This window comes from Cryptotermes secundus, unplaced genomic scaffold (assembly GCF_002891405.2).
Source record: "Cryptotermes secundus unplaced genomic scaffold, Csec_1.0 scaffold540, whole genome shotgun sequence".
Taxonomy (NCBI): domain Eukaryota; kingdom Metazoa; phylum Arthropoda; class Insecta; order Blattodea; family Kalotermitidae; genus Cryptotermes; species Cryptotermes secundus.
In genome coordinates, this window is record NW_019742447.1 from 717,572 (window position 1) to 731,134 (window position 13,563).

Sequence of the window (13,563 nt, forward strand, 5' to 3'; positions counted from 1 at the left end):
AAAAGAACAGATCTGGTCTAGCTGAGAGACATTCAGTACCTCAGAGCCATGTCTCCTAAAATATCACAATACTGCACTTGTGTGCAAAGTTATCCTTTGTTATTTCCATCCCCAAACCACAAATACATATTTGAGAAGACTGCAAAAAGTATATGGGGTATACCCAACATGTGTATTCAGCAGCTGGAGTTATAAATGACATGGTAACATCTCACGATCTTCAAATTACTTCTAAGAAAGGAACAGTAATGCAAAAAAAAAAGTGTAAAAAATCTTCTCTGATAATAAACAAATATCAAATTCACATGCAATTATTTAGTGTTAGTTGATACTTATTCAAATTCATGTTCTTTCTTTTATGGACTATTTAATGATAGTGCCAATGTCTGTTTCATACGGCACAGAATGATAGGATGATTGATAAATTAGAAAGGATTTGGAAAGAAATGGTCATGGCCTAATTAAAGTATTATTCCTGCATTTGCCTGGAGGGAATGTGGAAAACCTCAGCCATCCTTGTCAAAGTATGAGCTGAGCAGCTCCCAAACAAAAGTCTAGAGTATTCAAAATGGTAAGAAAGAAAAACTGTAAACTGAATAATCAATCAATATTGTTTCACCATTCTATTATTACATATTCCAAAATCAAATTAAATATATGCTTAAAACGGGTAGTGTAATATAGCACTACATTATAACAATAAAAGGGTCTGAAGGTAGCTAACACCTCCGCATTACCATGGAAGATAATGAAATAACAAAACATCCCCATAACTTGAAGAAAGTCGTCTTCTGGGATCTGGCGCCATGTATTCTTGGTTTTAACCGATGTTTCAGACTGCCCTGAAGATGGAGGCGATATGTTCCTCCGAAATGTCGGTTAAAACCAAGAATACATGGCGCCAGATCCCAGAAGACAACTTTCTTCATAGTCATGGCCGTGAAAACCTCAAAACTTACATCCCCATAACTTAACTATGACAATGGAGATATATCAAGTAAAGCTTAGTTTCATCTCTTTCCCTCCAAACCCACCACATAACCACATTCATCCAAAACCACTGACCTTAACTCATGCACGCCTATACAGTGGGTACTATCAAAGTTTTATCTCCTTCCGTATCCACCTACCAAACCATCATTTCTCACCTCTTTTCCCATCTGCGTGGTGACAAAAAAAAATGTTTAGCACTTCTCCCAATCATATAGCCAACATAACCACTTCTACCTTCTCTTCTCTTTACCAAATTGTTGGTAAGCAAGAACTTTCCTTCCCCCTTGTCCTAAATACAGGGTCACTGAAACATCTTTCACCATATAATTATTTGAGTTTTTGGACATTATCCAGCATCCTGTTTTTTATTTAAAAACCACATTTCAGAGACTGGATTTTGTCTCTGTCCTCAGATAAAAGCCTACTCATTTTGGCCCAGCTGAGTAAGCTTTTACTGGAGGATGGAGACAGAATCCAGCATCCAAAGCGTTTTTAAATAAAAAAAAAAAAAGGATTATGGATAATGCCCAAAGTCAATAACTCTATTAACATACAATCACCACAAACTTCTGGATTTTATCTTTCATCATCTGAGATTACCTGGTCACCAAACATTCATCACCACCACCCATTAACAGTGTGGCTGCCAAAACATTCTCATCACCTCTCTTCAGGTTCACCTGGTTGCCAAAACATTTTTCAGCACCTCCTTTCATTAATCACACATTGCTGCCCAATGGATAGCAGCCTGCTCCTGTTTCATCCAATCTCTTACTGTCCACTTACATATCTATATAAGAGCTGTAATATACACCACCCCCCCCCCCCACATACCAACACACAACACACGATCAACACACCAATAGAAAGAACNCCCCCCCCCCCACAAGTCACAAACCATGAACAAGTGTTCACCAAAATGGAAAATCTTCCACACTCTGCATGGCACATTCCCAAAAGGTGAAGTCATATATTAAGCTCCAGTTGTGAAACCCTAGACAAGACTGGACATCAAATGTGTTTCATTTTTCTCTGCAACTTTGTTATAATCTACATTTACTGATTTCTGTCAAACATTTGCAAAGAAATGCAGGTGTGTTTTCACATAAAGTACTAGTTATTTTTGTCCACTTGCAACCAAAAAAAAAATGGAACGTGTTGGAATATTCTATTAGAACTCCTAAATACTAAATTTTATGAAAATTCATTCACAAGTTTCTAAGTTGTGTCATATATACAGACAAATAACGGATGGAGCAGACGAAATAGGTGTTCTGCAGGGATGTGAACATGCATAAAAAGGGTGACATATTTTACATGGTTACTTGACACAATATAGCTTCATTTACAGAATTTATTTAAAAACAAACAATGCAGAGCACGAATTTACATGGCCAAATCGGATAGAGAGCGTGGATCTTGGTATTTGTAAGGCATTTCCCTTCAGTGTGAAAGTTCATGTGTCAACAATATCCCATACAAAGAGTATTATCTTCTGGGATGTGATGCCATGTGTCTGGTAGAAATTTATCAAAATTCCTCTGAAATGCTGGTAAATTTCTACCAGGAGAGAACTCAAGATTCAAAACAACCAATATACATCTATTTGAGCTTTTAAGGGCTTACATCTTATTCTAGGTTGCTAAGTTGCCAACAATTGAAGAGTAATAATGTAATATCTGCTGACCATCCCAAAGAGTGAAGCTAGGCAACCGCTCTGATCCACCAGTGACACCGCTGCTCTCTAAGTTACAGCTGGTTCCATAAAGAATTTGTTTCCTCAATTAGTATCATATTTACTCAGATAATTTATATACTTTTCGATTTTCAAAATCATGTCTGAATATTATTCCATGTAATAATCTGAACACTACTTTATACATTAGATTGAGGCAATTACAGCTGAATGCAACATGGTTACACAGTATGGACATTTTACCCCACAGTCTCCACCATGCGATTGCATGATGAACCTTGATAAAATTTTGACTGACTTATAATTTTCAAGAAAGATTCAAGAACAGCTGAATGCAAGGTGACTACAAAGCATTTGCATCTATGGACTCCACCATGTGATTCACTGATTAACACCGAAATAAAAATTCCCCTTCATAAAATTCTGACACATTCATAATTTTCACAGAAAATTATTAAAATTCCACATATAATTTTGCTATAATACATTTTCTGTGCCAATTACACACTGATCAACATCTTCCCTCCCAAACTTGTCTCAAAGTACAGTATGTAAATTATGGAGAAGTACGCAAATAAATATTGTAATACAAATGAGTTTATTTCAGCATGAAAGTTTAATAATACTGATCATCAGAGAAATCAGTCAATCTGAAGATGTTCTGTGCTAAAGACTGCCAAGAACAAATTAGTTGGCTCCTTGTTAGATTACAGTATATAGTAACTTCTTCAAATAGGCAATTCAGATCCATATTGATGACTGAAAGGAGCATTTGTTTACAAAATGTTAGAAAATCATCCCACCAAAACATGGAATCATCATGTTAAATTTTATCAAAGCTCCCTGACAGCCAATGAAGTCTCAGACATTCCTTTTCATCTATGTCGCTGTGGAACTATCTCTGAAAACAGTTTCTTCCTCACTATGATTAATGTGTATCTTACCAATTACTTGCATTTAAAAAAGCTCTGCTGCCACATCTCAAAATCATCAAAATGGTGTCTGTGAACATTTCTATTTACAAAGCTTATGGAAAATAAATCTATTTAAGGGCCTGAGGTGGTTTTCACAGTGGCAGTTATGAAGAGTTCCCTCTTCTGTGATATAATGCCTTGTAGTCCATTGAAAGTCAACTGACATGCTTCCTGGAAATGACAATTGACTTTCAATAGACTACATGGCACTATATCCCAGAAGATAGACTCTTCAGATCTATTCAAGGCAAGTGCAGTAATGGCTAACACCTTCTGTAATATGAGGGTAAGTCAATAAGTAAGTTACAAATGGATATAGAACTTAAATAAGAGTACTAATTTGAAAAATGCTTTTATTTCTCAACATAATTTCCTTGTACATTGAGGAACTTGTCCCATCGGTCCACAAGCCCCTGAAAACCAGCAGCATAAAATTCTTTGGGCTGCTGTTTGAACCAGGCGTGTTCACATTGCATGGCCTACCTCACAATGCATGACAGGTTAGGTTTTCACAAAGTCTGTGCACGATGGGTGTCGCGCATGCTGACCCCACAACACAAAATGCAAAGAATGGGTCTGGCATTACAGCATCTCAATCGCTACCACGATGAAGGACATGATATGCCAGCCCGAATTGTCACAGGTGATGAGTCTTGGGTTCGCCATTACCAGCCCGAGACAAAGCGTGTGTGGGAACATCCCACATTATCACGCATTTCTGCAACACTCGCTATTCAGCTCCCTTTTCACCATCACGTGCGCTAACCAATCACATTGCTTCAAACAGTTCACTATTGTTATTATCCGTCTGTGTATACTGTGCAGCTGCAATAAATCCTATAGGACAGTTCAACTAGTGGTTGTCTCTTCATATGACATCCCACATGTGCATCAATGCAGTGGAAACATCCTGCATCACCTGCCAAAAAAAGTTTAAGGTGACACCATCCTCCAGGAAAGTGATGCTCACAGCTTTCTGGGATCATGAAGGCACACTGCTCACTGCATTCCAGCCTCAAGGACAAACCATAAATGCCGACTCCTACTGCAACATCCTCAGGAAACTTCGTAAGGCCATTCAACGGAAGGATGCAACCTGTCATGCATTATGAGGTATGCCATGCCGTGTGAACACGCCTGGTTCCGACAGCAGCCCAAAGAATTTTATGCTGCTGGTTTTCAGGGCCAAGTGAAACGATGGGACAAGTGCCTCGATGTACAGGGAGATTACGTTGAGAAATAAAAACATTTTTCAAATCAGAACTCTTATTTGTTTAAGATCTATATCCATGTGTAACTTACTTATTGACTTACCTACATATTTCTAAAAAAAACTAACAGCATCTCTTCCCCAATTTTCCATGCAAAATCTGATGTATCACCAACAACTCCATACCCAGCCTACTTCTTCATACTTCCATTAATTTCGATAAATCCAGATTTTCTGTGTTATAATTATATGACAACTATATGTAAACTACGATCTGTATACGTGGCATAAATACCAGCATACAGTTTCTAAACACCTATCTACCTCAAATAGTCTCTAAATTGTATTACACGCACACATAGCTCTATGATACATGTATCAAGTCTTCTGTAATACAGGAATAACTGAAAGAAACAGAGAAAAAAGAAGGAAAGAAAGAGAGAAAGAAATGGGGTTACCTCATACATTATTACCAGCCTCTGCTGTTTTCAGTAAATTACCAGACCTTCACAGACACACTAGTCTTTGGAGCATGGATAAGACAAGCGATAATAAACAGCATCAAGTTCCACACTCAAGCATCTCTGCATGAAGGTTATGTATAGAAAGACTACATGCAACAAAGCCATCAGTATCAAGCTTAGTAGGCATGCTCAGATTGATGAACTGTATGGCAACTCTTCAAAACATCTGCCAAACTTAGGAAAAAAACATATTTGAATAGGTCAGAAGTAGCGTAAATTATCACATAACTGTAATATAGCAGATTAGGAAAGCAGCATCTATTTTACAAAGACATTGAGAGTAAAGATGAAAATACTGGTTCTGAATAAGCAATTAATGGCAAACATCTTGTTCTACCTATTTGTAGTACATGTATTCTTAAACATAAATCAACGTGTATTTAATGTACTTGGTATTCTCTTGACAGATGCCACTAAACCTTCCTGCATTCAGCAAATTCCAGGGGTATAATAAATATAGCAGACTTTGAATTACAAGGCTCATAAACGTTCAAAATTTGAGCATAGTCAGATCTGGCCTAATCTATTTCCTAAATATTGTGTGCTCATATGTAAGACATCAACTAAAAGAAAACCAGCCTATTGAAAAACATATTCAAATATCATTCGTAAATGTCATACACTCAGCTGAGAACAGCAGTTACAAACAACTCATACAGAAATTTAAAGAACAGCAAAGTGGACCAGAAATGACACTTAACACTTGACACAATTCCCATGGTATCAATTTGATGTTATGTCTGGTTCAAATGCTTTCCCACAACCACTTGGAATAGACCTGCAAACAAGCACATTCCAAGTGTTCATAGTCTGCATTTATTGCTATGCCACTGCTACACTATTAAGAACTGGTTCCACTCTCTTTCCTTCAAAATTAACTAATTAAATCAATATTATTATGCATGTTCATACTCCTAATTCAGACAAAGTTATAGCGTACATATGATTAACTTTGACTGATATAATTACTGGAACACAAGTATCAGCTCACTTTGCACATGTTCACGTTACAGGTTTCAGTGAAAAGGATAATTTTGGTCGAGAGTTATTCTTTCCAAGAATCTTTTTCTGTTCTTCTTTAACTCGTTTCTCCTGCTCTTTTCTCAGCCTCTGCCTCTCTTCTTCCATCTTTCTCTGCTCTTCCACCATTGCCAATCTTTCTTCCGCCTTCATAAAACAAAAGTCATAAATTCCTTGTTGATACTACTTACAATTAATGTGCTAGTATATTTTTAACAAATACTCATTTGAGACACAATGGTACAATGAGAGTAACAGGTAAAATTATGTCGTGTGGTAATGAATTATATATCTGTGATGACCATGTCAAAGATTAATTTCATGTTCATTCTTTCTTTAGAGTGACTGAAAACCCCCTTTTCAAAGGGTAAGGAGGAAGGGAAACAGATGTGAGACAAGACGAGTTTAAACTGGAGTGTGTAATACATATGATGAAAAAAAAAAACTGGTAACAAGAAATTCAAATGAAGGGTTGACATAATTACCAGCTTTTTCTGGGCTTCTTCAATTTTTCTGTTGTTTTCTGCCATGATCTGCTCGAGTTCTTCTCGTTTCTTTCTTTCTTCTTCCTACAAAAATAAGTAACCATGTTAATAAAAGGCAAACAAACGGTTTTATTCATGCACTACAAGCACCAGCTGATTCCAGCATAAGTCGAGGATAAAACGCATGTTGGTACGTCACAATTACCACAGTCTGGGGAAAAAGATCAAATGTAATAACTCTTCTTTGAAGCATCATTTACACTAATTCTGTTAATCAAAACAGACGATAAATATTGTTCTGATGAGGATGAAGTAGAAACTGACATTCTATAGATCCCTTACCAGCAGACTCGTTAGTGAGATGGCATACAGTGTAGACGTAAGATGTTGGATGACCTTGGGGACAGAAGAGGATATTCTCATTTGAAGGAGAAAGTTTGAGATCGCATTAAGTGGAGGAACTGTTTTGGAAGAAACTGTGGACCTGTCATTTGACAGATTACTGATGAATGAATGAATACAGTGTAAATGTTACTTCAATGCTGCCTATTGAGCCAAGATTCTTCACCACGACCCAGTGCAAGCACTCAGACCACAAGCACACAAAATCTTCTTCCCTCCATTCAGGAACAAAATGATAAACAGAGGCATAATGGTATTGTTAAGTCAGATTTCGTTAACAGGCTCAGTATACTAAAAGTGTCCCTTCCAATGTCTGGATGGACCATACGTTCCTGCCACCATATCAATATACTATTAATCTTTCCCATTTTTTTCCCCACTGTGTACTGTGCACAGACTATAAATTGTGCTGAGATACAGGTAACGCCATCCCTGTAACAGACCATGGAGGCCCATAGGCTTGTGAGAAGTCGAGGCTCCCACATTTTCTAGACAACTGTCTCACAGATGGCAGTGAGGTTGTCAACCCTATGCTCCAGCTTTCCTTTACCCCTCAGTAAGATTCCTGGTACTCATTTCTGTTAGAGGCTGCGTTGACCCCAGGGCCATAGTGCAGCCGGAAGGATTAGGTTAACTGAAAAATCCAATGACCTCATCAGGAATCAAACCCCACAACCTTCTGGCTTGTAGCATAGTGCCTCAACCAACTATGCTACAGCATGCCTCCACCATAATAAGAGGCTCACTATATAAAATATAACTACAGTAGAACTTGGTTATAACATCATCAAAGGGACCTAAAAATAGTGTCGTTATAAACGAATGTCGTTGTAACCGAAATGGGCACTTCCACAGTAGCCTTATGTTAGTCACGTAAAAATCTACCAAAAACCGAGTTAAAATGTTGCATTTTTTAGTGAAATACGTAGTTAAGTACAGACTAACGTAACATTAACGTGGAATTGCCCAAATGTGTAATATCAAAGACATATTACAGCGCTTTTCACTGACAATACACACAATATTTCACGAATCACTTTAACTTTCTCTTCAATGCTTAAAACTTTCCTTTTCATTGCCATATTTTCGCTACTGCACTTCTCTGGGTTTAGGCAGGAACACTATAGGGTAAGTAGACAATGTGAGGTCCTGTTACGCGAGATTCTAGGAAAGGAATGCAGTTAACAACCTGCCGCGTCCTCTTGCACTATTCACGCAGTCCCACCCCACACCCTTGTTTTCGCATAAAACCCACGCTCCTCTTGCAGCCCGCGGTCGTATTCTTCCAGGACAGTCACGTCAGCAAGTAGAGAAAGTGAGGGTGGGCAGATACATCGAACTTTCCCACGATATCAGAGAAATTCAGGAATTAAAATGATGTTACATACGAGGTTGATGCATTTGTGCATGTCGTACTAAGCAAGGTATAAAAACAGTTGCTTTATGAGGAATTAGTTCGTACCATTGAATATTTGATGCAATAGACAAGGTGTCACAGAAACCGATGTTGCTATAACCAAGTGTTACTGTACTTGATTACCCAAAAAACTGGACAACCTTATCAAAAATAAGAGGAAGCTCACCAAAATCCTAACTGATGACAGTCAACATACTACATACAAAATTTGATTTTAAAATTTTCACTGTATGCCAGATAGCAAATCAGATTACATTATCACCATACCTTTATTGTAAGTTCAAACACATCACTAATGAAAGAGTGAGCGTACTTCCATCCAGCATGAGCTATGCCCCATATGACTGATTATCAACAGCAGCAATAAATTAAAGCACCAAAAACTTAAAACATGGAATAATGTTTTGCAGGAAGTATACAAAATACTTATATGCACTAACCAAGACAACACTTGAGAATATGAACATCTCAATTTTGTATCTAAAATTCTGATAAATGGATCAATACAAGATGTGGAGCAAATGGTGCCCACAATTCTTACAATTGGAAGGAACACATGCTGCAAATATGTCGATGATTAAAGCTATTCAAGATGGCATAACAACCTCACAAAGTAACTACACGTACATACATGTTGCCAGGCTGCCACTTCATCTGCTGTATAAAAATGTAGGCTATGGTAGGGCATAAGCTCCTACAATTTATAGTGCACACCAATCGGATTAGAAGTGAAGTGTCATAGTCTGGCACTTACTTACCAAATGATGTCAGCACATGTGTACTAGATGAGAGATCTAAGTGGCAACCCTGCAAATAATTCTTGGTAAAAAAACAAAGATAAAAATTGACATTGAAAGTATAAAAAATGGTGGATAATACCTTGTAGTGGCGGAGCCAAGACCTCTTCCTCCGCAAACTGTAAACTCAGCCTCAAATGCATTCTTTAGTACTAACGATGCAGTCTTCTTTCTACAGATGATGAACCTTACTTTGAGACTGACAGTCTCTGGACCCCCGAAAAAAATGTTTGTTAGCAGCCCCAGTTCATTAAACATGTTTTGACAAGGCTAAGGGAGAAGTAATTGCTAGGTGGTTCTAACAAATAAGGGGGGAAAAAGAATAAAGCTCACAAGAATGATATCTGGAATATTTTTATCAATTTAAAATGAAATTGTCTGAAAATAACTGAAGGAGATGCACAGGATAATGGTACATAAATATGATGGTATTTTGGCTTATATTATTTTTAGGGCCAAAACAATTATTCACTGATGTGAATATCATAATTTTCACAACATGTATAGTCCTATTAATACATGTATCACTAAGACTATATGAAATGTCAGTTCTTTCACATGATGTTTTGATGAATACATCCATTACACAAATTCATCTGATAACCTAATTTTGTCACCAACATTGCCATGCTCTATGAGTATCACTGTTGAAAGAAAGTAATACAGATGTAAACAATTTCAGACAAAATTGCTATAAGAACCAAATGTTTAAAAATCAATTTCATATATTACAATATGTCCATGTAACATATATGTTTCATATACATATACATATAGAGAGAGAGACAGAGAGAAAGATGTGATTACACCGTACAACTCTAATGAACACATATTTCAATAGAAATGTGCAGAATGTTCAGTTCATATCGTCTTATTTCTTCATGTTCAAGTTAGGGAGAACATATAATTTTTTAACTTTGTTGATGCATGTCTATAATCAGTTTCATGGGAATAATTCAGCTAAACAGCAATGGAACAGCAAACTGTAGTTTCAAAACATACAATTTTGAATGTCTTCCCATGAAACTGATATCAGCCCATCACACATTGCTCCACCCACCCACAACTCAACCCTAACAGAATTACCCTTCTGCCTTACCTCTCGCTTTTTCTCCTCTTCTAACTGTTGCTCTCTTCTCCTCTCCATTTCCTCCATCATTTGTCTCTCCATAATTTTTTTGGCTTCTTCAACCCTTCTAAGAACTTCAGCCTCAATTTCCTCCTTCCGCTTTTCTAATTCCTCTTCTACTCTCTTTTTTACCAGCTCTTCTATTCTTTTTGCCGTTTCTTCTTCTACCATTTTCTGTTCCAACTCTCTCTGCCTTCTGTGAATAAAACAGTACAATTAACTGAGTTAATTCAGACATATTACAATACATAAAAACAAGACACAAAAACATAACACAAAAAGGAACAAGTGTGTGTAACACATAATAACATATGATCTAGTAATCCTTGTTAGAAAAGAGTTTACAAAGAAATCTTTGTAACATTTATACTAAGCAAATTAACTGAAATTGCTAAAGCAAAAGTTTGATGCTGTGAGTATCACAAAACATTCAAGGATAGCATAGGAAGAATTAAACAGACAAGTACTCACACTTCTAGCACTAAGAAAATAGAGTAACTATAAATTTAGGCGGCACCATAGCTCAAGCGGTTAGTTGCTGGCTTTCCACTGCGGTGACCCGGGTTTGATCCCAGGTCTGGTCAAGTGGGATTTGTGGTGGACAAAGTGGTGCTGGGGCAGGTTTTCTCCGAGTACTTCGGTTTCCCCTGCCAATCTTCATTCCACCAACTGCTCCACAATCACCCTCACCTGTCATCTGGGGCTGGTACAATAGGCCAGAAGTAGCTGCAGTACAAGGGACTCAATCCCACCCTAATAGCAATAATAAAAAAAAACTATAAATTTCAGCTCCATATCAAAGATGAAGCTAACCCTCTTACTCCCATGTTCACAGCTACAGACTATGCAAAAACTGCTTCTTTCATAAAAATTAAGCAACACAACAGTCCTCTATGCCAAACATAAGAAAAATATCAGGTATTTTGCATGACTATGCCATCTTTTAAAACATGCATATATACATAAAACAATGACCTCTAAATGGCCAAAGTGAAACATAGCAGGCATCAACTCTGTTGTTAAGCCACAACAAAAGACTTCATTTTCAAAATAGTCAAGCATTTACATAAGGTTCTGTAAAGGAAAAATTTCCAAGTTTCACTGGATTGCATATTTTTCTCTATCTAAAACTACCCACAAGTACTTAAAAATCTGCAATAATTGCAATGTTACAAATATTTAAACATAATTATCATGTCAACCAGTCCCTTAAATATCTGAAAATGCTGTCATACCTCTGTCTTTCCATTTCTGCCAGCCTTTCAACTTCATCCATTTTTCTGTCATGGTAAGTCCTCTTCCTGGCATGTCCTGCTGCTCTGGTAGCTTCATCAGATATATCTGAACTACTACTTGATGAATTGGAATGTGATCGTTTCCTAAACAAAGTAAAGTACTATATAACTTATGTAATATATTATATTTTAGCATTCTTGCCTTGACATTATAGAAACATGGGAGTTGTAAAAGGAAAATAACACAGAACGGTGAGATTTATTCTCAAACAAACACATTTTAGTGTGAACAACGATATGCAATAGCATGGAAATATATTGACTTGCGACCTAGTGCAGTGCGACGGTTTAAGAAATGGAACAACTGCATGAAAATGGATAAGTAAGGATGAAACATGTAGCAGTTGACGTGTTCTTAACGTTATTTTAAATTAAAGGCAGATTGTGAACCGTTTTAAGTTGCATTAAATATGGAGGTGAATGAGTGAGTGATACAACTTAAGCGCTGTATTTACTATCCGCGAAAATTCAGGATTCAGGTTCAGGACCATCCACAGAAGAACGAACTGTGCTGAAAGTTGAGACACTAAATACGGCGCGGAAGAAATGATGTGAAAAAGGCAATAGAAACAAATTTCTTTCACATGAGCTATAACATGACCAAACCTAACCTAAACTAATATCACACTGCTGACCTCTTACTTTTTTTACTTCGATCTTCGACGTAATTTCTGGAACCAGGGACAGCCATATTTCCTACATGTACAGGCTAACAAAATATTAATTGATACAAGCAACTTGATCCAGTATATGGTGGTACAACTGTCGAAAAGTTCACATTTCTGAACTCTTTTAAGAAGCAAAGTAAATAACAGTTTGGTACAACAAAAGCACGCCAAATGACTGTACACTTAATGGCAATATACCTGTACCACGACAAACAGATCTGAATAGTTTATACATCTACGGGAGAAAATTAAAACCCACCTTAATTTGGCATTACGTTCTCTTGATTTTTCTCTGTGTTTACTGTGGCTACTTCTGTCACGAGATTTTGAACGTTTACGTGTATGTTTATTTTTATGTCGCCTTTTAGGGGATTTGCTTCTCGTTCTGGATCTACCCATATTATTGTCAATAATACGAAAATGTCACAGCAAAATAAATAAAGTAACAGTAACACTATCTCTTCACCAACATACAAACAACAGAGAAACGCATCAGCCTACCACAGCAACGAACAGACCACAACGTGATTGGGCTGCGTCAGAAAGACCTTCACAATGTTCACAATTAATAGTAGTCACAGATGGTCACAAAACAGAATATTCAGACATGTCTTTCAGTACTACACAATTTATACTGAATTGTAGTGCTGACTTAAACTTTGGTGCATAATATTTTTTGCACAGAAAATATCACCTCAATCTATGTCTATTTCGATATTAAATATCAAGGCTTTCATCTTTTACAACCGAACCGTTGAAGCCATTGGTATTGACAGGGTTCCATTAGTTTAGCCTATAACGCGTTTCAACACACGGATTAGTTATGAAGCTCGATTAAAGGATGGACAAGAAATTTGCAGTTTTCCCCGGTTTTCCCTGCAACCAGAAATTTAGTAATCCATGCTAGGATGGTACTACTCACGGATTAACCGCTACTATTCGAAGAAGTCGTT

General features: G+C 37.1%; 1 protein-coding gene across 1 annotated transcript; it reads right to left on the reverse strand.

Moving 5' to 3' along the window:
* Positions 1–5,979: 5,979 nt before the first annotated feature.
* LOC111873204 (UPF0430 protein CG31712) lies at positions 5,980–13,009 on the reverse strand. The gene is made up of 5 exons (XM_023867719.1): positions 12,870–13,009; positions 11,883–12,026; positions 10,618–10,843; positions 6,903–6,986; positions 5,980–6,564 (listed from the first exon to the last, which is right to left on the reverse strand). Exons 1-5 carry the CDS (start codon positions 13,007–13,009, stop codon positions 6,400–6,402), a joined length of 759 nt encoding a protein of 252 aa, XP_023723487.1. The 3' UTR covers positions 5,980–6,399.
* Positions 13,010–13,563: the final 554 nt, after the last annotated feature.